At 38.6% G+C, this 25,205-nt stretch overlaps 4 protein-coding genes and 3 long non-coding RNA genes across 27 annotated transcripts; 3 read left to right on the top strand and 4 right to left on the bottom strand.

Moving 5' to 3' along the window:
- Positions 1-784: 784 nt before the first annotated feature.
- On the top strand, positions 785-4,227 carry LOC116931195. Of its 8 annotated transcripts, none has more exons than XR_006651171.1 (8): positions 785-864; positions 1,028-1,096; positions 1,348-1,608; positions 1,673-1,796; positions 1,980-2,128; positions 2,223-2,676; positions 2,740-3,251; positions 3,325-4,009. It is a non-coding gene; the product is annotated as an uncharacterized LOC116931195 (long non-coding RNA). The 8 variants fall into 8 exon arrangements; XR_006651172.1 differs by having other exon boundaries at positions 804-864; positions 1,050-1,096; XR_006651169.1 differs by having other exon boundaries at positions 1,050-1,608; positions 3,325-4,010.
- Positions 4,228-4,475: 248 nt separating this feature from the next.
- LOC116921616 lies at positions 4,476-7,065 on the top strand. 5 transcript variants are annotated; one of them, XR_006651033.1, is made up of 11 exons: positions 4,476-4,646; positions 4,706-4,785; positions 4,856-4,919; positions 4,974-5,109; positions 5,701-5,876; positions 5,941-6,062; positions 6,129-6,463; positions 6,524-6,595; positions 6,703-6,744; positions 6,805-6,885; positions 6,982-7,065. It is a non-coding gene; the product is annotated as an uncharacterized LOC116921616 (long non-coding RNA). The 5 variants fall into 5 exon arrangements; XR_006651032.1 differs by having other exon boundaries at positions 4,706-4,919; XR_006651031.1 differs by having other exon boundaries at positions 4,476-4,785.
- A 1,188-nt stretch (positions 7,066-8,253) lies between these two features.
- On the bottom strand, positions 8,254-10,566 carry LOC123475864. 5 transcript variants are annotated; one of them, XR_006651377.1, is made up of 5 exons: positions 10,045-10,566; positions 9,519-9,988; positions 9,132-9,391; positions 8,730-8,921; positions 8,254-8,667 (listed from the first exon to the last, which is right to left on the bottom strand). It is a non-coding gene; the product is annotated as an uncharacterized LOC123475864 (long non-coding RNA). The 5 variants fall into 5 exon arrangements; XR_006651378.1 differs by having other exon boundaries at positions 9,132-9,773; positions 9,872-9,988; XR_006651380.1 differs by having other exon boundaries at positions 9,132-9,691; positions 9,872-9,988.
- A 3,488-nt stretch (positions 10,567-14,054) lies between these two features.
- On the bottom strand, positions 14,055-15,458 carry LOC116931190 (charged multivesicular body protein 7). The gene is made up of 4 exons (XM_032938707.2): positions 14,943-15,458; positions 14,686-14,866; positions 14,205-14,626; positions 14,055-14,139 (listed from the first exon to the last, which is right to left on the bottom strand). Exons 1-4 carry the CDS (start codon positions 15,215-15,217, stop codon positions 14,055-14,057), a joined length of 963 nt encoding a protein of 320 aa, XP_032794598.2. The 5' UTR covers positions 15,218-15,458.
- A 169-nt stretch (positions 15,459-15,627) lies between these two features.
- Positions 15,628-17,247, bottom strand: LOC116931191. Its single transcript, XM_032938709.2, has 6 exons — positions 16,963-17,247; positions 16,754-16,885; positions 16,532-16,673; positions 16,215-16,453; positions 15,991-16,123; positions 15,628-15,919 (listed from the first exon to the last, which is right to left on the bottom strand). The coding sequence occupies exons 1-6, from the start codon at positions 17,096-17,098 to the stop codon at positions 15,787-15,789; spliced, it is 915 nt and encodes a 304-aa protein (XP_032794600.2). The 5' UTR covers positions 17,099-17,247; the 3' UTR covers positions 15,628-15,786.
- On the top strand, positions 16,607-19,802 carry LOC116931194. 6 transcript variants are annotated; one of them, XM_032938719.2, is made up of 6 exons: positions 16,607-16,728; positions 17,976-18,148; positions 18,630-18,899; positions 19,104-19,253; positions 19,318-19,449; positions 19,531-19,802. In XM_032938719.2, exons 3-6 carry the CDS (start codon positions 18,681-18,683, stop codon positions 19,618-19,620), a joined length of 591 nt encoding a protein of 196 aa, XP_032794610.2. In that variant the 5' UTR covers positions 16,607-16,728; positions 17,976-18,148; positions 18,630-18,680; the 3' UTR covers positions 19,621-19,802. The 6 variants fall into 6 exon arrangements, with proteins under 6 accessions (XP_032794610.2, XP_045035058.1, XP_045035057.1 ...); XM_045179123.1 differs by lacking the exon at positions 16,607-16,728 and adding an exon at positions 18,426-18,501 and having other exon boundaries at positions 17,450-18,148; XM_045179122.1 differs by lacking the exon at positions 16,607-16,728 and adding an exon at positions 18,384-18,501 and having other exon boundaries at positions 17,450-18,148.
- Positions 19,790-25,102, bottom strand: LOC116931182 (3'-5' RNA helicase YTHDC2). The gene is given in 14 exon segments (XM_032938699.2): positions 19,790-20,776; positions 20,834-21,103; positions 21,164-21,349; positions 21,429-21,743; positions 21,745-21,780; positions 21,842-22,002; positions 22,068-22,188; positions 22,250-22,525; positions 22,586-23,332; positions 23,394-23,860; positions 23,938-24,267; positions 24,329-24,507; positions 24,574-24,670; positions 24,734-25,102. Coding segments are annotated over 14 exon segments (3,813 nt in total). The 5' UTR covers positions 24,864-25,102; the 3' UTR covers positions 19,790-20,278.
- Positions 25,103-25,205: the final 103 nt, after the last annotated feature.

Genomic DNA, 25,205 nt, shown 5'->3' with positions numbered 1-25,205 from the left:
TGGAACTGATTTGATGCAGTCCAAATCGAATTTTCTTTTGGTTTGAAATGAGAACAAGAGAAATTATGCGGAGGGTGGAAGCGAAGGTTTGTTATAATTAACTGCTTGAGGCACGAAAGGCTATTTGAAATGTTCCAACATCATTAGAAAACTGGGGGGGTTGAAAAAAGGAAAAACAAGGGAGGAGAGAAGGGCAGATAATTAACGAGCTAGTCCATTAACAGCAGGTGACGAAAAACGAGCATTGGCGTGCCAATCGTGACACGAATCAGTTAACGGTAATTGGGCGTCAGACACGTTTGCTTCTTAACATGCTTCAGCAACGGTCTCTTTTGCTTAATTTCCCGATAGGGATTCCGTCTAGTTGATCCAACGGCGATTCCATTTTTCATGCAATCTTTTGCCAACAGATGGCGCGCGCAACGTGTTTCGGAACACATTTTGTGGATTTCATTTTTATCGTTTTTCATGTGTCTTCGCTCCAAATTGATAATTTCGTTTAGAAGAGATAACGACAGTGGCGTTTTCAGCATTTTTGTGTTTTCTTGTTACGGAGGTTGCAGGAATGGAAAACCGTGGAAAACTGGTTTCATGTATGCCTTTTTGTTTTTTACGTCTCTAGATGGCGTCTACAGATGTTGTTTAGTAGTTCCTAGTAGCCGAAAGGTCGTGTATAATAAACAATGTGCACAGTGCCGTGAATTATGTAATATGAGGGGGGCGGATGGGTGAGTTGGAGAAGGCGTCTCGACTGATCGGGACGTCGAGATCCGAGTTCAACTCTCTGTGGACATTAGTTTTGTGACTTTTGTGGTTGTTAAAGAAAGCTGGTTGGTGTGCAAACTAAAGGATGACGTGCATTAGGTTAGAAAGAAGCTAAAAACTATTTAACAGATTTCCAGTTACTTTATGATAAGTTATAATTTTCCAATTTTCGAAAAGTCGTTGCATTTCTATTTTCTACCTTGTTCACTTTCGTTTCGAAACGTGCAAGCAACTGAAGCAAAATGTTAAAGTTTTATTGTAGTTTTTGTCACTAAATGGCATAGGCAGGCGGCTTGTCAGCTGACGCGGTGAAGTTTTTTCTACAACCGAGGTAAACCGCCTAATGAACTCGAATCCTAGACGTTAGAGGGGCTTTACAAAGACAGCATCAGTGATCGCCAAGGTCTCGTGTCTATATTCTAAATTCCTAATGTTGTTTTTGTTTTGTTAAGGATGTTTTAACCGGGTTCACGAATCTGTTAATCATTTGATACAATTTTTGTTGTTGTTTTCATTGGGTGCTGCAGGTGCTGAACGCAATGCTGCTGATACCATTTATTGAAGTTCTTTTTTCTGTCAAAGTTTTGAAGGTCGCCATCTAGCGGTCGAAGTTGACAATCACAAGAGGAATTTGAATAGACCTTTGCCCTCAAAGAAGGAGGAGTCGACTAAATATTGTATTTGTCGATCGATTGTTATGCCGTCCGTGACAGCAACAAGCAGTTTCACATCACCAGTCACTAGCTGTTTTGTTTCATTTTCTCGTGGCGTCGATTGAGGATAGCATTGAAATCGTAGGTCTGCAGAAATTGAAATTTCTCTGCTGATTCCCTGGTATTCGAAGTAACTTTCTTCGTTATTTGCCGTAAATTACTTCATGCAATACTGAATTTACATTGTTACTTAGAATCTTTCAAAATTCTTGCAAGTAGCTTGGCCAAAACCTGATCTGATGAGGCATCGCAGCACGCTTTGGAATATTGGAAATAATTTAATGGAGAGCATCGCGTTGCTTTTGGTTTGATTACCGGGTTTCATTAAATTTTTGTTTCTATCCTTCACTTTTTTTCTCTTTAAAAATCTAAGCTGAAGAAGGCAGTTCTTCCTTGTAGTATTTACCACAAAGAAATGTGTGCAATTTTTACAGATATGATTAGGCATTACAACTATTTCCCATTAAATGTGTATATATCGCTAATTTTTTTTTTCTTCAGGCATTTGGAATGTTTTTAAATATGGTGTGTTGGCATAGATATCATTCTTTGGTAGTGAGTTATGCCACTGAGAAGCCTGTATTTTTTCACGAAGACGTTGAGCTTTAAATATCAGCTAGATTCCTTTGGCTCAAACGATAAGGATATGTGTGAGCAATTTTGAAATTCTTTATATTGACATTACAGAACTCACCATTGAAATCACATTTTATTTGTTTTCTTATATCTGTGCAACAACCAAAGGACAATGGTTTTTATATGAAAATTGGCAGACATGGATTGGATGGTTGACAGTTATTTCAACCTGAATGTTTGATTGCCATAAGCAGAACAACTGACTATTACATGTGTCATTGTTAGTTTTTCCAGACAGAATTTCTAGCAACTCAGTATTCAATAATGTCCTTTGTATTTTACTTAGTTAATTTTAGATGATGTGCTGTATGTCTCATCATCTATTAAAATTTTAAAATCTTCTAATAGATCAACACAACTGTGAGCAAGGACTCAGCCCAGAGATTGAAAGCCCTGAACATATAAAATTAGCCCATATTCAAGTTGTAGCACAACATTTGTTTAACTGTGATTTTTCCGAAATACCTAAGGAAGTTAAGTACGATGCCGAAGCTGACGTCACGGCAAAGGGTAAATTTCAAACAGCAAGTCTTGAAGTTTTTACCTCTATTGAAGAACTGAGGTTGCCTGTTACTATTTTTTAAAATCTTTGTTTGAAAGTTTCTAACATTTTTACAATCTTTAGGTGTTTTAACAAGTGAAGAGCGTGTACGAGCCACTGAAAATTTTTGATCGCTTCGCAAAATCATCCATTTAAAGCAAGCCTTTTTCTTACACATTATTGATACGGGACAAGCTTCACGCATTCGCTGAATTCCGTCCCCGCGGAGTAAATGTGGCTTATTTAATTGATCCAAATCCGATTGAAGGGAATTGATGATCCTGAGTCCTAGAACGTTCTTTGACTGCTTTTCCTTACATAGAATAGAATCAGACTAGCAGAGTCATTAGTCATAGACCCCACCAGAGTCATAGAACCCATAATTTGACGGGTTCTATGACTCTGACCCCACATAGGGACTCTGGGAAAAGCAATTAATCATCGATATTTTGTAAGATTTGGCAATGATGCACGGTCTTCCGGTCCATCGCTTGTCCATCATCTAGGAGTCAAAGTCAAACCACGCCGGTATTCCTAGGATTTATGAGATATTCTCATTCATCCAGGAATTATTGATAATAAAGGTCTTCCTAAAGGTTAGTAATACAAAGTTTTTTTGTTTGGTTTTTTTATTTTGCATCTATTTGACACTTATTTTTTTCGTGTTAGAAATACGGTGGTGAGGTTATTTAAGAGAAGACTTCAATTTTGCGTTGGTGATTAAACTAGTATGGGACTTACCTGTTCAGGGACTAATCACCTTGCTCCTGTACAGAAACACTAAACCCGAAAGGTATTTTTTATTAATAGTCTTGCATTGTTAGGTTCTAAGGCTGTGGAATGTTGAGTATTGATCTGTGGGTGGAAATCTAATTGACAAGGGTGAAATAGCCCAACATATTGAGACAGAAAACAGGAAAAGGTACTATGGGTAAAATGGAAAGAGGCTACTACAAAATCAATTTACCAAGAAGTTAAATAGATTTTAAGAAATAGGAGTTTGTGGCAGGACTGAAATTTTTAAACTGAAGTACCATAAAATTATTTTATCCTTTTCTACTAGTAAATTGCAATACAAGCTTGATTGCTCTTTTTGTTTTTGGCACCAATTAATCTTGTTCTTTAGGGTATGTTAGGTGGAAGTGGAACTGTGTTGCTCATGAAACATTCCTGATAATGACTATAAACTTTGTAGTTAAGACTGATGTAAATCTGAAGCAAATCCAGAGTTTATAAGAAGAGGTCTATGTTTAACATTGAATATTTTGAAAGCATTTATGTAATCCATGGTTTATTTAGCTCATGGAATGGGGTCTGTCCACAACACATACAATTTAACTGCTTAATAATTATTGTTTGAACATATCCAGAGACAATGTTTAAAATTTTTTTAAAAAAAATTTTCCACTTGTCGATAGGGCTTCCCTTAAAAAAACTTTATGATTTTCTTTCTAGATTGGACAGAATTCCATACCCTTCATCTTATGTCGTATAGGCCTGCTGATACCAAGGATTTGTTAATCTTTATCCAATTATTTTTATTTATTTATTTTTAAAAAAAAAGTCAAACCTTTTTTTTTTTTTATGGGCTGAGTGTCTATTTGCTTATCTGTATTCAATGGCTATGACACTGGCCCCCTTGGTACTTCAATGATAAATTTAAGAGGGGGCTGGTGTCGTATGCCTACTCGTACAAAGGCCCCCGCTTCTATTGCCAGGGGGCTAGTATCGCCCTCTTCGCCGTACTGTTTTTTAGTCAACATTTTGTTATTTATTTCCCTGCAAAAACGGTGGGGACATTTCAATGTCCGGGGAGACTGGTGTCGGGGTACCCTCCGGGGCTACTGTTGGGGGGTCCAATGTCCGCATGGCAATTGGGGCCGCTTCGCATATGGCTTCTTCGCGCGCTGATGCCATAAAGACTCATCATAACGATTCCTAAATGGTTCGTCAGTGTCGCATTTACGGTCGTGTAGTAGAACCTCTTAAAGGTAATTGCGTTGTAGCATTCCAGTAAGATCTTTACTCTTTTCGCAATTTTTCCCAACAGATTTCCATAAAGATGAAGTAAGGTCTTAGGTCGTGAGCTGGGTCTGTCCACAGAATTACTGGAAAGTCACCCGTTTCCTGGTCCTGGTTATATATTTATATTTAGTTATATTATTATTCTTAAAACCCAGAGGTCTTCTTAACTTTTCAGGGGATTGATTGATGATACTTGTTGATTAATCGATGAAGAATACCAATACATGGATAAGTGGAGGGTAATAAAAGTATAAAACTGTAATTCCTCGTGACATTTTTATTCACGCATACAGGGCAGCTCGGGAGCAAACGAACCATAGAAAGGACCTTGCGTGGTCTAGCTGCATCCAGCCAGATACTAGTAGAGCCAAAAACATTGTTTTGACCAGTACTATCATATTTTGGTTGCAGGTTTTCACTAAATACCAAGTAAGTAAGTGGTTTAATCGTGTTAAATATATGATTTTTCGATTCAAGTCTATTTAGGTGTCAGAACTGAAATTGTACTTTTAGGACACCGCATAGCTTTTATTAACAATAGTTTACTTTTACAATTATCAAAATTCTTGTTAACCAATTGAAGGAGAACAAAGTTCATTTTTTAGATTTCCGGAATTTCAACTTCCGGTTTTACTTTCGGTTTTAAAATGCCAAATAACTCTTTATTTGTTGGTCTGTCAGATAAAAGGTTCACACATTTTCGTGATCCTCGTCAAATTTGGGGTCGATTCCATGTATCAACTCAAAATACCCCAAAATCGTCAAAAATCGCAAACTTTTCCTGAACTCATTCATGAAAAATCGCGATTTTTGTCAAATCTGACTTTTGGCAAAAAAACAAAACAAATCATTCCCATCCCAAATTTAATAAGGATCACGAAAATCCTACTCGTTTTGTTATGGGATCATTATTTCCTGAGATATTGGCTACTTCCGGAAAATTTTCGTGACCATCTGCAATAAGTAAAAAATGAGCTGTAATGTTCTAACAATTTCAAATACTTTTCTTCCATTCTTTAGGGTGTGGTAGCTATTATTCCGTGTTTTTCTTGCTTTTAACACTACGGGCTGATCCTACGAGCTACGACAGTTTTACCTACAGATGTTTAGCCGTTTCGTGCTGCAACTAGTAGTCTATTTTCTAGGATGTAATGCCTAAAATTGGAATTCAGCTATCAGAGATTAGCAAAATTCAAGTACTCTAAAGCAAGTGTTGTACTTATTTCAACATTCAAAATAAAATATAATTTTTGGTTCTAGGCAGAAACTCTAGATGGCGTTTTTGTGCGTTTATGATGAAGATTATGAGTGTCAAGTTAAATGGGTGTTTGTTACGTTACGCTGTTATGTGTTTCAAAGGATTGTTCGGCAAAAAATTTACGGTATGTTGTTATCTATTCAGTATTGCTATCGTTGGGTATATATTGAATAGGAAACCCTTGAAATAGATTGCTTTTTGTTTGTGTTGGTGTTTCGCCTTGTTAGCTATGCCAGCTGCTGAACCAGCAGCCTGCATTCCTGCTATCAATGTACCACAAGAGATCCTGACACTTTGAGAAGGCCACTATTTCTTACATGAAGATCACCATTCAGTTCAAGTACTGTTAATGGACCTCAAGCCTTTTGTTTAAGCTTAGTGATGTGTTCTCTCGTCAGTCAATGACAGAGTCTTCACCTACTTTGTGTTGCTAACCATCCACCCTCAGCATCCCAGGTATCCAGATTTCCAAGTTTCTCTGATTAGCCAACCATCATCCAAACCCTTCAGCTCTTCAATTCTGTGGTATTTCAGAACATAACTTATCTTCCACTACACACATCTGTAACAATTTTCTCTAAACAGGCTTCTCTTCCTCTCTTCTTAATCTGCTGAATGCCAACATTGAATAAGATTCATCATCATTGCCTTTCCATGGTATTTTAATTTGGTGGATTATCTGGATTTCTCATTTTCAATAAATCTTTGTTGTCTACACGGAAATCTTCATTGTTAATCCTGCTGTTCTTCTCACCGTTACTTAGCCAGCTCACATGGATAGGCTTTAACAACATCTCCATTTTTTGGTATTTTAAGTTTCTATATTATGGAGCATTGTGGTGTTTTAACAAAAACTTCTGTGGTAGGACTTCAAATATTCATCTTTCTTCGGTACGACACTGCCGTTTTGACAATTTCGGTAGTTTCGCCCTCAGTGGACCACACGCGTAAGTTCTTTGTCTTTTTCATCGTTTTATCGGACAAATGCCATTTTCCGCACAAAATCACTTACTTCTTTTTTTGCCTCATTTAATCCTTTTTAGAACTACATTTTCTTCGTCTTCCTGTCGTTGTTGTCTACGACTTCACCTCATCGCTGTCTTCGTTGATGTCTTCGCCTTCATCTTTCGTCGTTTTCGTCGTTCGTCTTTTAGTCGTCTTCGCCTTCATCTCCGTCTCGTCGTCTTAGTCGTCTTCGCCTTCATCTCCTCTGTCGTCTTAGTCGTCTTCGCCTTCATCTCCGTCTCGTCGTCTTAGTCGTCTTCGCCTTCATCTCCCTCTTTTTTTTTTTGTCGTCTTCGCCTTCATCTCCGTCTCGTCGTCTTAGTCGTCTTCGCCTTCATCTCCGTCTGTCTCTTGTCGTCTTCGCCTTCATCTCCGTCTCGTCGTCTTGTCGTCTTCGCCTTCTTCTCTCGTCTTTGTCTCTCGCCTTCATCTCCGTCTCGTCGTCTTAGTCATCTTCGCCTTCACCTCCGTCTCGTCGTCTTTGTCTACGCCATCACCTCGTCGCCGGCTTCTCTTTCGCCCTTCACGTTGGGAATTCACCGTGGATCTTCACTTTGGTATTGTTTTATTTTACATTATTATGTTTAAGTTAACCCGTTGGCTGCCACCCCGTTTGCGTCCCATTTTTTTTGTAGCTTGTAGGGACCGGCCGCAATGGCCTTCGCCGCAAGGCGCCTTAGGCAATGCACCAGTAGGGACTTCTCTTTGTCGATGCGGTGGCGGATTCCTGAGGGTGTGCATTCCCTGTAATGGATTCCGTCACCGTGTCAGCCCGGACTTGTCTTCGGACAAGTCCCACATTGTTCGCGATCCTTAAGACGTGATGTTTAGTTACTGTAGTTTAAGCAACCTACGGGTTGCGTGGCCTGGCAGCCAACGGGTTAACTTAGTTTAGTGTATGTATGTTTGTGTATTATTGTTATATAAAATAGTGGTGGAATTGTTGGGAGGAGGTGGGACAATAAAAACAATTTCAATTTTAATTTATTCTTCGTGTTTATTTCATTTCACCTTATTCGATTTATGCAAATCAAAGATAAACTTAGATTATTTGTTTTCCTAACCCTATTTCACTCTAAGTCCAGCCTTCTCACAAGTACTTTTTTCAATACATTTCACAGTCGTTGAAACATCATTGAATAAATTGTTTTCTTTGTTCCATTTGACTTTAAAGTGCAATCACTTGACAAAAAAAAGGGAAAAAATGAAACTAACTTCACATGGTGGCATCACAAAAGGAGTTAACCATTACCTTCTTTAACTCCTTTGTTTCCATTGAATGAGGTATAATAATTCTACAAACACAAGAATGATACTGGATATGTTTTATTTACACTGACAACATAACATTAGTGGCATTCCCTTCTGTCACCGAGTGACTGCAATGCCAATGAAACACATCAGGTGCCTCCAGGATCTCTGCAAATTAAAACTGTTGACCACTATAGAAAAAAAACAAGTCATAGATTGAACCAAGTCATTGAATGATTTTGCGGCAACAACAGTACATCAAGTACACCTCAAAGACCTGTAAGCATGATTTAAAAAATGTAAACCATTACCAATAAATTCTAACATCACCTGATGACACCTCCAAGAATCTAAGAGAATTGGACAGAGAAAAAGATTATAAAGAACTACTCTTTTTACCTATCACCTTTGAAACAAAATGGGTATATCAGACTAACGGAGATGAAAAACGTTCTAACCAAGCAATGTTCCTCCTTCAAAAATTTTAAATATAAGTGGTACGATGTTACTTTGACATGAATTTTTGCCATAATACCTTGAACAACTCTGCATTGATTGAATTCACAAGATGCGACTCAAAATACACGGAATCAGTGGTAAAATTCAAGAAAAGACGTTCGTTTCAGCAGCCATCCTCTGTCCGAAGCCACGCGAAATAGAACAGCTGACGGGACAGCTTACGTATCCATAAAAATTCTACGGAGTTAGTTATTTCTCCCCTAGATGTCTTGAAAATAGACGGGAAATGTCAGCTGTTGTAGCAACCGGTTTCGCCACGATAAAAAAAATTTATAATTTTTCTATTTCCTCATTTTTTCAAGATTTTGATAGTTGTAAAAGTAAACTATGGTTAATAAAAGCTATGCAGTGATAACAGTGATATTAGATGATATTAGGCAATATAATATATGCAACAGCAAAAAGAGAAGTTTGATACCTTATCCGAGCAGTAGATTATCCCAAATGACATTTAAATCGTTAGCCGTTCTATCTATTCACTTTGACAAACATATCGCCAATAATTCGCGTTTATCTTCCGGATTTACAGTCCGACCCAACGACAAAGTTTGGCGACCATGCACGTTGGTGCCATCGTAAAAAGTCAATCTTGCTTTAGCAACCCAAAACAATTCGAAACATCAAATCTGATCACTGGTATAACAATAGAAATGAGAAGCCACTGTCTGGAAAAGAACTCTGTTAAAGAAAAAGAATTATAAACCATAGAATTTGAGATGTGACAGGACGACGTATCAATTAATCTCGTATCAAACTTTGGCCAATTATAAGATTCTGAAAGGCCCAGAAAAGTATCTCAAATTACCCGAAGATTGAGCCCGAGTTGCTGTAAACTAGTGACGACCTGTTCCTATTCGTCTTTACGCAGGAAACCGTTATCGATATGGATGTCATGCACTTGCGACGAGTCGTCACTCTGTAGAAGTGCTTTATGGAAAAGCGCAGCACAAACGGCGGAATCGAATCCGAAAGGATTACCTATACGAGTATAATTCTTTGATGATTCTCTCCCACAGTTTTTGAATCATTCTTCTTCTTATAGCCTTTAGTTTTACACGCACTAAAGGGTTAAAGAAAACAATATAAGTCAAGGGGGAAACGGGGCCACAGAATACAAGGGGCTCCAAATAAGCACTTCAATGATTTTTGTAAAAATACCATAACATGTGCGATAGTAAAAGGATCCGGAACTCTTCTGTGCCCTTCCAACGAACATGTTCTTTATTATACCAAAACTCCATCAATATCCTCTTCAAATCCATCACGATTGCGAATCTACATTAAAGAAATTAAGTATGCTTCAGTATAACATTCTTGCTAATACAACTTACTGAAAACAGCGAAACCCTATTGGCATATCTCTCGCGAATTACTACCACGACATTGCGATTATTCTACCTACATTACAGAAACAGAAAATGAATCAGTCAAAAATTCTTTGTGATAAACTCATTTAAAATAGTAAAACATCTAGTCAATTGTGATCCAATTCTCCCGCTCAAGATATTCTTTCACAAATAAAACCAAAAGAAATCAGTAAGATACCTTGAAGATATAAATAATAGAAGTAAATGATGCAGCAAATATTCATATTGCTCTCTCTTTTTACCACATGTCACCATCACTCAGAGGGTAATCTATATTAATATATATTTGACCTATCTTTGCAATGTCACTTGGTTGGTATTAGACATTAAGGCATCCAATGTCCCTTTTCGTAAGAAGCAGGAAAAGCTTCCTGCATCAATAGTCATCTCAAACAAATACATAGACACAAACATCCAAGAGAAGATATTTCATTTCATACTACCTACCACTATGATTAATAACAATTTAGCTAACATCAACATGTCATAGAGCTGCATGCTAAGCCAAACCAAAAATACTGTTGGTTTGTCATTTCAAATTTTTTTTTTACAACCATTTGTGCGTTCTGCTGAGTGCGAAATTTCAATAATTTCATTAGATATATTCTGGGGATTGGTGTATTTAAGTGCATCTAACACTGCTGTATGGCCATACCTGGAGAAATGCAAACACAGTGAGACATTAGGATCCAAACAAAACTAAAAGAAATAATGGGCAAATATCTGTACCATTCAAATGATGGTACAATCGATGACAAGCAGTTAAGTATACCATGAAAATGGTTAAGTTCTGTGAAAAAGAGGAATCCTTCCAGTTGGCCTGAAAACATGGCAAATTTCAATCATGATAAAGAAAAACCTCAGATATAAATCTTTAAATAATAACAATAAAAATTAAACATACAATAAGCATAGATAAACTCAAAACCATCCTCAGGAATGAATGTGTTGTTTCTCACTGACTAATTCCATTGCTGACTAATTGTTGTTGCCACATTTGGTTGACTTAGTCACATGCGACTCATTCCATGTTTGGACATAACAGATTGTTGAAGGACATACTACTGCTGAAACAACACAAAATCAAATAACAATTTAAAAATCTTCTATGACTTTTAGCTCTATGGCTATGTTCTGCGATTCCCTCTTGAGGCACCCAAGCACTACCACTGTTCACACGCATCATCAAATGACCAGTCTGCGAACTACAACAAGGTCTCTGAGACGGCGTCTTAACTTGTGTTGGCGACTATCTAGACCATAGACAACGAAGTGGAAGACCGCTAACGCCTATATCCCTCTGTAGCAATGCGCGTGAGATGCCGCATAGTGGCGCTGAGTCCGCTAAGATAATAATTTTGGTTCTGATCCAATGCTTCACACACCGTAATTTTTAATTAAATCTGCACGGTATCTCTTTGATATGCACATGTAAGGAAATTCAGCATATCGTGTCAATTATTTCATATTTTTAGTGGTTGGATAACCGTTCATAAAAAATGTTTTATTTTCCCCATTTTCCCTATCGCGAAAATTCGAAAAAAAAAATTTTTTTCTCTCGGGAAATGGGGACAAAATTAAAACATTTTATGAAAGTAGGTTACCCAACCACTAAAAATATAAAATAATTCACACGATATGCTGATATTTTTTTTTAGATTTATATGTGCATGCCAAAGTGATACGTGCATGATTTAATTAAAAATTACGGTGTGTGAAATTGGATCAGCAGGGAAACCAAAAATTATTATCTTAGCGGACTCAGCGCCTATGCGGCATCTCACGCGCATCGCTACCTTCCTCTCAGCCTTTGGCCCCTTCGTGGTCTTCCACTTCGTTGTCCATGATCTAGACTTTTTAACGATTTATCGATATTTTTAGATAAATGTTAGATAGTCGATATTTTTAAATATATCGTTGTATCGATACTTTCCAAGTAGTTTTGACGATATTCAACAGAGATGGCGTACTGTTAAAAAATCCTACAAAACAAAATTAAAAATAAAGTTTTTACCTACAGGTGAATTTGAACTTCGAACCTTATACATGCGAATGCCGTCTTCATCCACAGCCCTATTGATTTGGTATGAAGAGTTGCTATGCAAAGAACGATTATTTTGTTACCGAATATCAATAGAAATTGCACAACACAAATCTGAACTGATCATCGTCTGCTTTACTTAAGGCTAAACAGTATGTTGCAAAGTTAGTTTTATGTATTGTATATCAATATATATTTATAATTACGTTTATAGTTTTATTTTGTTATCAGAAATATATGGTGCCTCATTAAATTTATGTGTTCATTGTTATTGTTCCTTTGTTTATAAACTTTATATGCTGTGTATTGAAGAAATTAGAACTGTTGCCTTCAAGTTCTACCATCTGTGCTTTAAATTTCGATAGGAAATAGAAAATAGTAAATAAAAAACCTTGAAATTATCAACGATTACGACTGCCAAATCATCATTTTCCCATACTAATTTGCAGACAACAAAAAACATTTTATTGGTTATCTGGATCGAACACGGGTCCTTATTATCATGAGCATCGTCTTATACCACTACGCCGTTCAAGTTAGTAACTATTACGTAAGTTGAAAAGAATTCACTATTGTTGGTTAGTATCGATACAAATTGCAGACGAAAATCTAAAATTATCATCGTCTGCAATACTATATTTGGCTGGATAGCAAATTTGTTTACTATTGATATCAGGGTTGCCACCGGAAATACTAATTCTTTTTAAATTAAATCAATTTCCAATTTAAATTACAATTAGAAACATTAGAATTCAAAAAATATAGGTCTGTTGTGCAACCAATTTCTAAAATCCAGTAAAAAAACCTTTAACCAAGGTTTTCCCAACAACAATTAATGTCGTTTTTTAACGTTAGATGGCAGTGCTAGTTTGCTATTGATTTGCTACATAAACGAACAGCTAGCGATAAGAGTTGTCTATAAAAAATGGATCAAACAGCGTTCCGTAAAGGACTGCTCCGTTATCTGCTTTACAACACGATACCACTGTCCATGTCCTAACTCGGAAGGTGGTAAAACGTATAAATGCAGTACTCTTTTGCCGCCATCTATCGGGAGAAATCTCAGAAAACCATTAGGGTTGGTCGATGTGACTAGTGAGACATGCAGTTTCGCAAGAATCCCTATCGGGAAATTTCGAGTTTTCGCGGAATTGAGAATTTTTCAAAAAGTCTTCAGTCGCGTCCCAATCTAACGCAAGTCGTCTATTCTCATGAAAGCCATCCAGCTTCTTATTTCTATTTTTCAACCAAAATAGCTAAAACTCAAGGTCCACCGGGCCTCCAGGACACTTGCACTACTCGTGGCACTGCACATTGCTTTATTTTTTTAATGCGTTGTACAGTTGTACTATCCGAAACTTCGCAAACACCGCGGGTAAGTTTATTAATATCCGTACAAACCTAGAGGTTAGACGAACAACCTCAACCCACTCCCCACCCGCCTTTTCCCACGAAAATATTATATCAATCCGATTCAATTCACAAATTTTAAATATCACGGAGCGACGACAGGTCGTACAGCTTGAGCTGGAGTTGCCTCTTTGGTTGGACTCTCAGAAGGAACGGACGGTAAGAAGAGTTCCTCTTCAAGGGCAGATTGGGAATTAGCTTCAGCCATAATGTTTTTAAGTTCCTCTTCTAGATCAGATTCGTTTTCTTCTTGGACAAGACTCTGAGACATGATATTTTCTATATCACGGTGTTGTTCCAAGACAGTTTCCAGTTCGAAAAGTGTGTCTTGAATTTTTTCTTCGTTCATTGAAGGATCACCAAAAGAATTTTTCAATGCCGAAAGACCAATTTTGTAGGCCTCCATAACCTGAATGAAGATACAAATCATGGTTATACTAACATTACCAGCTATGCATTGACAACAAAGCAAACAAAATTAATTTTACCTTAGAATCCGTTTTGGCTTGACCTAGTTGAAGTTTCATAGTCTGGATATTTGACAGTGCTTGATTACGTTTTTCAAAGACAGCTTGTAATTGTTTGCGGCGATACAGTGCAGCTTTAGCCTGAATAACGACAGGGAACAAAATGTATAATAAAGATATTTCTGAGAACTTAAAATTTTTCTTACAGCTCCACGGGAACCCTCTTTTTCAGTCGTGCACGCGCCGTCTGTTCTAGTGTCTTCATTTCCATTTCCATACTTTCAATTTCGTCGTTGAGCAACTTTTCCGTTCGTTTAAGAGTAGCTAGACTGCGATCAACTTCAGTTATTTCAATAGTTTTCTCCTTCTGTTTAGCAGGAGATACGCTCCAACCAGAATTATTTAGCTGCGATTGCTTTGTTTTTATCGTTGGAATGATAAACTTGATCATGGTTTGATCCGAGGAAGCCTCGATGGCTACCTTACCCAAATTTTGGAGATGATTCAAGATTAACTGAGTTTCTTCATCATTGCCAAATACTTCAGGATGTAAATCTGTAAGTTCTTCAACTTCCATTATTTCTTCTGATGAAGCAATAGGTAGCTGGAGAATTTTTTCGCACATTTTCTGTTTGAGAAACAAGTATATATTAATATTTTTAATTTCCCACACATAATATATTTCACCTTTAGCACACTAGGAACCACATATTTTGGGATAGTTTCCTCAGTTTCGGTGAGAGAAGTCATAACCTTGTTCCATGACCAGGCAACAGATGATGTAATGAGGCTGATCCCCCATCTTGCCCATGATGAAGACTGATCTGTTTGATAAGAATATTGATCCTTGGTGACAATATCACCATTTCTAGAGAAAAAAAAATAGTAATGCAGTGCAGACAAAATAATTCATCTAAGCATCAATTTTGCAAACAGTTACCTACTTTTTCATGTCTTCCAGAACCCTGTTTAGCGATGCAGGAAATTTTCCATTCCTGACAAACACTTTTTTAATATCTTCCACATCAAATACAAGTATTTGATTTAGTGTAGCCCATTCTAGAATTAACTCTTTCCAGAACTTGTATTTTCCAGCCCAATCATGTGGATTGAGAGATTCATTTCTAGGTAGGGCGAAAAGAGCAGTCATGCGGACATCATCTTTCCAACAGTCCGGTAACCTGAAAGCTCTCGACGATGAAGAATCTGGAGACCCCATTTCTCAAATACGTGTAGATTTGAAGGTAATCTGAAGAATATGGCCTTCAACTGAAGGATTTGCACGTGTCAATAAAAACAGACCTGTCTTATTTGGTGTTACCAAATTAAAAATCATAACATTTGAATTTTTATAATCGGTTTCTGGTTTCCTTTGTACAAGTTTGCTAGTTGAAACTCTATAAAATTGTTTTCTTTCAAGTTTAAGCTAATTTAACTTTCCTGTGCGCAGTCTGGTAGAAAAAACACATTGATAACAAAAACACTTAATCGCCATCTAGTGATCAAAGGAGAAAGTTTCAGCTTGAGTCGAAAGAGACAAAAAACAAGAGGCGTATAACCTCTAGGCACCTCAGACATTTTTGTTTTGGCAACTTGTGATATTTTCCTAACTTTTTAAACTTTTCTTTCTTTTGGAAATGCATGTCGGTTTATTGTTATTAAATTTCGACAACAAAATCATTTTATTCAGAAAAGTGTGATTAGTGATGGTGATAAGAAATTGTGCTTAGTGACGAGAAAATTAAAAGTGGTTGTGTAAAGTTGTGTTAATAAGAACTGCACAACTATTTAGTATAACATGCCGCCGGGAGTTGAGCTTTCAACACCGACGACGTTCTGGTTGCTGAACTTTCTTAGAGAGTTACGGAACCGAATGCAGACGGAAGAAGCGATAGCAAATATCAGAGAGCAAAGTACAAACCTGTAAAACAGTAAAAAAAAAAACGAATGTATATCGCAATTTCCGTCAAAAGACGACATACATGTACGGACCAATACGAATAACCAAGATTAGATGAGCTCATGAGATAGATATCTAATATCGTCTCCTGGATAGCCAATTCCGACGAAAGTTTCGAGGAAAACAGATCTCCCCATAGAGACAAAGTGATCAACCCAGTCAAACCTGAAAACAATCAAAACAAAAAGAAAAGTAAACTTCCAAATCCGTACAACCGGTTAACTCTCAAAACACTTTTGATGAGACGAACAATTACCTACAACACCGTTGGCTAAATAAATGCCCATTGGTCCTACCAACATCTCGATGGGGATGGTTACCGTGTTAAAGAAGCATAAACCGGCTGAAATTACTTGGAAGGAAAGCATGAGCGATAAGAATATCAGGGTGGTGACCCACAGCCCGTAGTCCATGAATTGATCGTTTCCTCTTACAGGTACCGAGCGAGCGGTTTCTTTAACAGAAATGTCGCTTGCCAGTTGCACAAGACGGGATCTGGTAAATAGGAAAATTTAGACCTCATGTTAATCTAAATGTGTGCCACTGAAGGGGTGTCCCGAAATTCAGTCAAACCTGCTTGTCTTTAACACTTTTGTAGTTCTCTGGCATCTGTATGCCGTTTCACCGAACCTCAGATAATCAAATTCCTGTTTTTGTTCAACCTCTGTTGTTCCACAGCTTACTAGACAAACACCCTCCCCACCAGGACAAAAAACTAGAGAGATCATCGTTAAGTTAGTTACACGAAACACTAAATGCAACTGGATAAGGTAAGAATATTGAACATTTCGAAACCTGTCAAACTATAGGGAACTGGGGCAAGATCCAGCTGTCCTTTCGTTGTTTTTCGACCATTAAAAAGTCCGTAATTAATTTTTATATTACTTTCAAAAGATAAGTCTGTCGATCCTGATCCACTTGTATTTTCTGAAAATAAAGAAGTGGACATTTTTAGTAGCTGACACAGATTTTAAAAAACAAAACATATACAAGAGAAATCTTACGGCTGCCTTCAGAGACGATCCAGTAATCAGTTCCCATCGCAATACTGCTAAATATTATACCGAGGGCACTGAACACGCCTGCTAATATGAACATGCCTCTTTTAACAAGAAATTTATTTTTAACTAGAATGCCCATTTTGAAAACCTAATTCGTATTAGTTTTTAGAGAGAAAAATTTTTGTTTAACAATATGTACATAGACCTAGAAACGCCCAAAGCTTCTTCACGGATAGATTCGACTGCTCCAACATATTTTCACAGTCATTACATGGCCAGAATATGTATCATATCTTATCAATTGTGATAGCAGGCGGTAAGATTAAACTCCGTGCGTCATAAGGAAAAGTGCCTTTCCGTCAGAGAGGGTGAAATCGACCAAAGGCACAAATGGTTATCGGATAGAAGCAATAGGGTAATATCAATCAAGTATGGTAAATACGTGCAAAACGTGGAGGGGAAATACCGTTCGTTAATGGAATAAATTCATGTGCTCTGGGTGAGATGGCAAACATTTTTTTGGGATTCGGAGTAGCTAATAAGGACAGTAATAATTATTTCAAAGAAGAAAGCACACGGCCCCAAAAGTAGTCTACACAAACTTTTTCAATACCAAATGGGTCGATCGGCCTTGAGTTTCCTTCTTTCTGGTATTCCCCTAAAAAAAGGAAAGGGGCACGGGAATTTCCCTTTGATAGAACTGCTCTAACTGCAAAAGGCCAGGTGCGCTCATGCATAAAGAATGTTCGTATATTACCCGCTCGATTGAAATTGCTTACCGGTACTGTATCATTTCGTCTCACCATTTGCGCCGTGGCAACACAATGCTAGAGTTTGAAACTGAAGCTAAAGGTTAAATTATTTTTATTTCTAAGAATTCAAAAATTTAGGGCTCAATTGTAGACCTGTTTAGGAAAGCGTGCATGACGGATTCACACTTGGAAGTTTTCAACTTTTGCCTGCAGATGGCAATAGTATAGAAAACGCTTGTTGTATAATAGCGTTGCTTTTCACAGAAACTGTCTACCAGTCTTGGATTTGGCGGACCCTGTAACACACTGAGTTTCCAGCGCTGCTATCACCGGATTATTACCATTTTCTAATGGTAAAATACTGGATCCAAATCCGCTAGAACATCTCCTCGGGGCAACTGTGTACTACGAATCTTCAGAGATTTCAACTATTGCAGGTTTCTACAATTTTTCTTCTTTAAAAAAAGTCTTACTGTAGCGCACACGGCTAATCGGATAAAAAATACGCTATAAAATTTTTTTTTGTCACTGGTTGATTTTATGGTAGCATAATAATTTGTATCATTGAAAATCCCAACAGCCAGCGAAGTTGTAGTTCAAAACCAAAAACCAGTAACAAAAAAAAAAAAAAAAAGAAAAAAAGAAAGCTCACAGATTTACGAATGAATCTAGGACTCAAACCCAATGCCATCACACTTCTTGTTCCTTTTAAAGCGACTGTTTCTATAAGCTGTCGTAGCAGAATGCCTAAATAGGTGCACCCATAAAACGCCTTTCACCACGACCATTGGTAATTACCTAGTGAACGAGACGAGAATTTCTAGAAATAGGTGGAAAGATTTAGTATTAATATTGTTGCATTAGAATAACCGTTGCATTACCGTCATTACGGGGCCTTGTTTGAAATTAAATTTCTAGGAAGCATCAGAGGCACGAGGCTCGGCATTTCGCAAGCTGTCATAAAGACTGATGTGGCGTCAGTTTCTGTTAACCGCGACTGAAGGTGGAATGGAGAAGGAAGGAATTCTAGATTTGTTGATGTCGAAAAAAGGCGAAGAATTGGGTCTGACACCCACTAGCAGCGTAGAAGTGACTCCTCCGGTTCCTAATTGCTGCTCTGGTGTTCAGCACCAATCGCTGAGAATCCTAATGGAAGATAACATCCGCATGCGACAAGCCATGAATACTGTAGGCAAAATTTCGTGAATTATCAGTTACATTCTAAACCTTACAATAAACTGAAAAATGTGAATAACGGGATTAGCTTGATGTAGGATTAAATTACATCACGTTTAGCTTTGCAATCTTAAGTATCAATATAAAACGGGGAATTTCGGTTCAACAGAAAGGGATTGAATTCAGCCTAGAATTCTTATCTTTCGTTACAAACAGATGCTGTTGACATTGACGCGATGGATTCGTCAAAACAAAAAACAAACTCAACAAGCCAGATTATTAATGCAAATGCTGAAGGAGTCAAATGAGGAGAGCGAGAAAGAACGAAGCATTTTACGGCAAAATTTGGAGGACATGGCTATGCAAGTACTAAAAATTCCGACTGCGAAAACTTTCTACTAAGCATTAACATGGATATTGCCCATTACAGATGAAAGCAGTCGAAGCAGACTTAGCCGTAGAGCGACAGAACCGATTGCTGGCCAACCGGGAGAAGGAAGTAGCAAAACAAATGATTTTCAAGCTGCAAGAAGAAAATTGGGGACTAAGAAAAGCCCGTTCAGTAAGATTTCAACATTTTCGAACTTAATTCGTAAACGTTGTGAATCAAACGGATGGTCACTTTGTTCTCTTTGTTTTTCAGCGAACACTTGTTTCTCGCGACGGGAGCTCCCACTCCCCCAATGGATTTCCTAGTCCGCTATCATCCTCTAGGTTTGACTGCCCCCGTTGAATGTTTTGGATGATTACGGCATCACCTGTACAAATTTTCATTAATATTTTGATAATATGAACCATTGTATCCTATTATGAAGCTTTTCGGTAATTTGACGGTTTGTTTCGTTGAAATTTTTGAAAAGCCATAATTGTTGGTGCATGCATGGAACCTAAAAGAACCAGCCTTTCAAAAAAACACATATTTATTTCCTGATTATTGAAAATCGCCAGTCAAAAAGTCAAATGTTTAAACTGACGACAACAAAAGGAACGTAGGGAATCAGGGACAAGAGCATGCTATAGTAGGTTAACGGGGATGGGCTTCCATTGATTGCTGGAAGGGCAGTGAAAACAATGACGGAACAAATGGTAAATAACTTTACCAAATTCCAAACTACTCCTTAAAATAATAATAAAAAAAAATGAACATACCATTTTCCTACAGTACTACATCGGGTACTTGCACACGAAGGGAACTGGATACTTAAAAGCAGGACAAATGCGATAAAACCGGATGCAGGGTATTGCAGTTTCAATCAACTTGGAACATTAACCATGAACCCTAGAAAAAATTCAAAGAGGTAAGATAAACATGGGGACAACCGAAAATCTTGACAAGATTTGGCTTCGAACAGGAAAACGGATCTATGACGCGAGGTAAATGTGAACGATGTTTAGTGGTCGTCAGAGAAGCTATAACTATAAGACTTGCAGATAGGGCGACCACCAACAGGGGTGACGTTTGGCAGAACGCTGGGTATCCCTTGGTAGCTTAAATTCATGGTTTGTACAGATTTAGGATTCGGGAACATCTCCCGAAAATCAGTTTTGTTCAGTCGGCTTGGCTTAATCCGGTTTCTAGATGCAGCTGAACTAATAGATGACATCATGTTGCTGTTGTTGCATTCTTTGCTTTCGTAAGAATAGCCTTTGGGCGGAGGAGTGTAGGTCATGTATCGCCTGATTGGATACAGATCTTCTGGTCTGAGCTCTGGAGTAACCAGCATGGAGTCGGCAGAGACGTTAGTGGGGCGTCGTCCAACCCCAGATGGTTGAGGAAGGCGCATAGCCATTTCTTCCGACGAGAGCAAACTTAGCACGGTACGCAGTACGCTGTCTTCCCCAATGGTGCAATTTCTTCCTGGTTCTCTTATACATTTGACCAGAACGGTCTTGGAATACAAAACACCCAATTACAAAAATTCAAAAGAGCAATAAAATGAAACTACCTGGAATTTTTTTCGAATCTGCATGATAAGCTGCGCCACATAAGCGTCGACGAGGAATCCAATAAATTCATCGATTTTCAATATGACAAAATGTTTCCGTGGTCTTGCTAGTACTCTGTTTTTCTTTGTGACCCTACTGAGGCCTATGATATCCTCGGCGATGTGTTGAAAATTCAAATCTTGACAAATTTTCCGCATTTCATCGTCATCTATGTCATCCGAGTCATCGTCGCTTTCCCCCAAATTATTGAGTATCTCCTGATAGTCGTTCTTAAAAGAGATAAAGATCATGAATTTATGATAGGATACTGATTAAAATAGGGGAATCACCTGGTTGAGCTGCACAGTGTGAATAGGGGAACCCAAATGACCAGCGAAAAGAAGGGCTGTGATGGGTGTAATTACACTGCAACAACGAAGTACGGTGAACTGCCCCGCTCTTTGCTGATCTTCAAAAATTACCCACGGGCTGGCCAAGGCGGAGGCAGCTAGTTTTGATGAATGTTTCTGGGCCAACTGAAATTATAATGTAAAATTAAGTGGAAGCAATTTCGAAATCAACCAAACGAAACAAAACAAAAATAAGTACACAAACCGGATTGACAGGTGGCAGGCTTTCTATTGAAGGAGTTGCAATAAAACCCAAGCCATTATTTCGGCCTTCTTGCACCAGAAGCGTAGAAGTAAAATGAAACTGCGATCGTGTTTCGTTTTGAGTTATGATTCCGCCATCTACCGGTGAATAACGCGCTAGGTTGGGATACAGACCCGAAGTCAATGCTGCCTTAATGGCCGTCCAACTTTCCGAATGAATATTGAGGTTGCGTATGTCAGCGCAGCCCCGACCTCGAATATATCCACTAGCACGCAATTCGCCGACTAGAAGAACCCGCAGCAAAAAGATCAGCTCGAATATTGGCGACCGAAAGGTAATTTTCTTGACAGACCTGAAACAGATTGGCACAGTGATTAGCTTAAGTGAAAATTAAACATCTTTTTTAAATTTACCTGACGCTTACGACCTTCATCATTAGCCTTCTCCCACAGGTGATAAGCTCTCAATAACGCCAGATGATCGCTCAGAAAATCCGGTGCCAGGTCATACCTCCGCATAATCGCTATCTTACGTTCGTCGGGGGAGGCGGGTGTTATGAACGGATCATCTCTGGCTAATAACACATAAACAAACATTATTCGAGAACCTATAACTGTATCATAATTATATTAAAATTACCTAAGCAACAGATAATTGTTAGCACTGGATCGAGGCACCTGAGCCCAACAGCTACAAGCAACATTTTCCCCAATCTAGGCTCAACTGACAAGTCAATCAGATGTAAGCCAACATCAGTAACCTGCAAAAGAGAAAGGAACAGTTTTAGAACTATGATGACTCTGTGATTGGCTTACAACCACCTTGCTTTGGATGTCGAAAGCATCTATCGACTCGAGAATTTCTATAGCCTGATGGACAGCGGTAGTTGGGGGACCATCGGGCAAGCTGCAAAAGAACTGAGGCAACCGCATATCTTCGGGAATAACCAAGCGGGCAAATAGACATACGTCAATCAAGGAATCACGAGTTATTTCTGGCACTGGATACTCTTGCAGACCATCCAATCTCGAACGTGGATACAGGTGAAAGACAATTCCACCATTGCGGACGTGCATGACACGCTGTGCTGCAGAAGCCTAAAGCGTCCAATTCGTATTAGTAACTAAGATAATTTAAGTATGTTCAAATGGAGCTACCTTTGATATCCACTGGGTCTTTTTGGGGTTGGTGAACACTACATCGTTCTCCCTGTCACGGAAAAGTCCCGAATCAATAACGCAAATAACATCGTCAAAGCTAATACTGGTCTCGGCAATGTTTGTTGCCAATATGACTTTGCGTTTGTCTGCTGCAGCGGGCAAGAATATTTTCTTGAAATCTGTTGGCGGTAAGTGTCCATGTAAGGTGTGCACTTCCAACTTGTTTTTAAGCGATGAAGTGCTGGCAATAATCATGTCTCTCAGTTCTACCACCTCACTATAAGCTGGCAATAAAACAAGAACAGCTCCAGGTTGGGAGTAACCCAAAACGAAGTTAAGCACTTCAACGATAAGATCCAAGTTGGCGTGGTCTTGACTGTACTTTGCGTAAAAGCTCTTCAGAACATCATCAGGAGAATTTTGATTCAAAGATGAAGGCTCCTGCATATTAATGTTGTTGCCCACTTCATTGGTGAAGACTTGGCTGTATGACAAAAGCAAATCGGCCACTTCCGGGCGGGCAAATTCGTTGGCTAAGTCATATGGCGTCATGCCTTTGACTTGAAGGGTAGGATTGGCCCCCAAGGAGATAGCCATCTTAACAATATCTAGTTTTCCATGATTTGCGCTTGCCATCAGCAGCGTGATGCCGGTCTGGGAGTGCTGGTAGTCGATGGGCATGGCACCATCTCGTACGAGTTTCAAAATGTGCAAAAAAATCAAGTCGGAACCATTGAACCACGCCTACATGAAATAATAACAGATTAAGCCAAAATAACGAAAAGAAGTTACAGTAAGGACAGACCTCAGTGATAAGTTCATCAAAAGCGGTTGCTGGACCCATGGTCAATTCATCTTGCACCCCTCCAGCCCCAACTAGGATTCTTTGCTTAGACAAAAATTTTGTGCAGGTGAGAATGTCTTCCAGGAAAAGTTCTGATACCGGATGAGAAGGGACTGGAATTTTGATTATCTTTTCCTGGTGAAAGTAGTTTGCCAGTGCGTGGGGCGCCATGTTTGCCGATAGAAGGATAAGTCGCAAATCAGGGTACTGAGACAACCTCAGGCGAAATACACCCAACAGGAGGTCAGTGAACCGATCACGCTCGTGGACCTGATCAATTATAACGTGCGTTATCCCCTTAAGACAACAATCGCTTTCAATAAGCGAACGAAGAAACACTCCAGTCGTGCAAAATATTAGGGGGCAATTAGCCGTGCCTTTTGATTCAAGTCGTGTTTGATGCCCCACCAATCTTTCCCCGGTTACACCTGTTAATTATCAACACATGTACAAAAACAGAACATGAGAATACAACACCTTCGATGAATGTTTTGCTTAAGCATGCCTCGTTCTACTATGACACGATCAAGTGCAGCATGGACAGAGAGACGACGTGGCTGAATGCTGACAATCCGGCAAGGGACTGATTTTTCGTAGGCGTTTTCCAGGATGTACTGTGGAACTTGAGTTGTTTTGCCACAGCCTATGTCACCGGCAATGACAACTACTTGTTGGCGCTCTAACTGCCACAGAATCTCTTGACGATATGGAAAAATTGGTAGACTTCGGCGGTGATGCACACAGGCAGCGCTCTCGCCAAAGAGCGGTATGTAAGGTGGGTTATCAGATATGTTTAAACGCCCGGCACTTCTGTTCATATTCAAAGGCAAAAAATCTGAAAAGAAGATGATTTATAATGATATATATATTGATCTGTATATAAATTATACACTTACGGTCAGAGGGTTTTCCTCTATTGGTTTTGTCATACCGTACTCCTTGAGGATTTTCATTTTCAAGACAGACATTTTTTGCATCTTCAGCAAGAAGAACTGTTGAAGCATGGGCCAGTTGTAGAAAATTAAACTGACTTCTAACAGCATCTGGCTTCTTCGTTAACACAATATTTGTATTCCTTAAAATAAATTGCGAAAGATATAAGAAAAGAAGAATGAAATCCATTGCATCATGAATGAAATACCTGGAAGACTTAATATTCATGCCCATCCCATCAGAAAGCTGAAAAATGAAAGCCTTTTGCTCCTTGAGATTGTTGAGTGCAGATGGCAAAAGCATTTCTAATGGTTTAAAAGCAACAACATCAACACCCTGTTTTATTAAGTGTACAAAATGAGTTTCACCTTCTGTTTGACCATCTTGGCTGAGCTTTTTCAGAACCTCAGTGTGGAAGAACTGGCACATATGTTGGTCGATTCGTTCATTTACAACGTCTACTTTAGCAACAGCAAGAGATGTATTATACTTTTCCATTTTTACTGTTTACCAACACTTTATTTTGAAAACAAATTTGCTTCCCTTTTCTTTCTTGATAGAATATATCGATTAGTATTCATTAAATAACGAATCTCTTGGCAATATGCTCTCGAAATTGACCTGGGTCGCACGCGAATGAGCACGCGAATGATGCGTGCACGTGCTGCTTTCGAAGCCACGAGACGAAAACGGAAACAAGGAAAAAAATTGTTTCTATGGTTACCCCCACGAGCCACCTCATCCTCCAACAGCTTTCCCTAAATTGCATCAAGGTCGATTGCAAAAAATTGAAAAAAAGGGGCAGGACGCTACGCTGAGCTGCCAGAAAATTAAAGCTGT

Source organism: Daphnia magna, linkage group LG9, assembly GCF_020631705.1.
Source record: "Daphnia magna isolate NIES linkage group LG9, ASM2063170v1.1, whole genome shotgun sequence".
In the NCBI taxonomy this organism is placed as follows: Eukaryota; Metazoa; Arthropoda; class Branchiopoda; order Diplostraca; family Daphniidae; genus Daphnia; species Daphnia magna.
The sequence above is the reverse complement of the archived record's forward strand: the minus strand, read 5'-3'. Positions and strand labels throughout refer to the sequence as shown.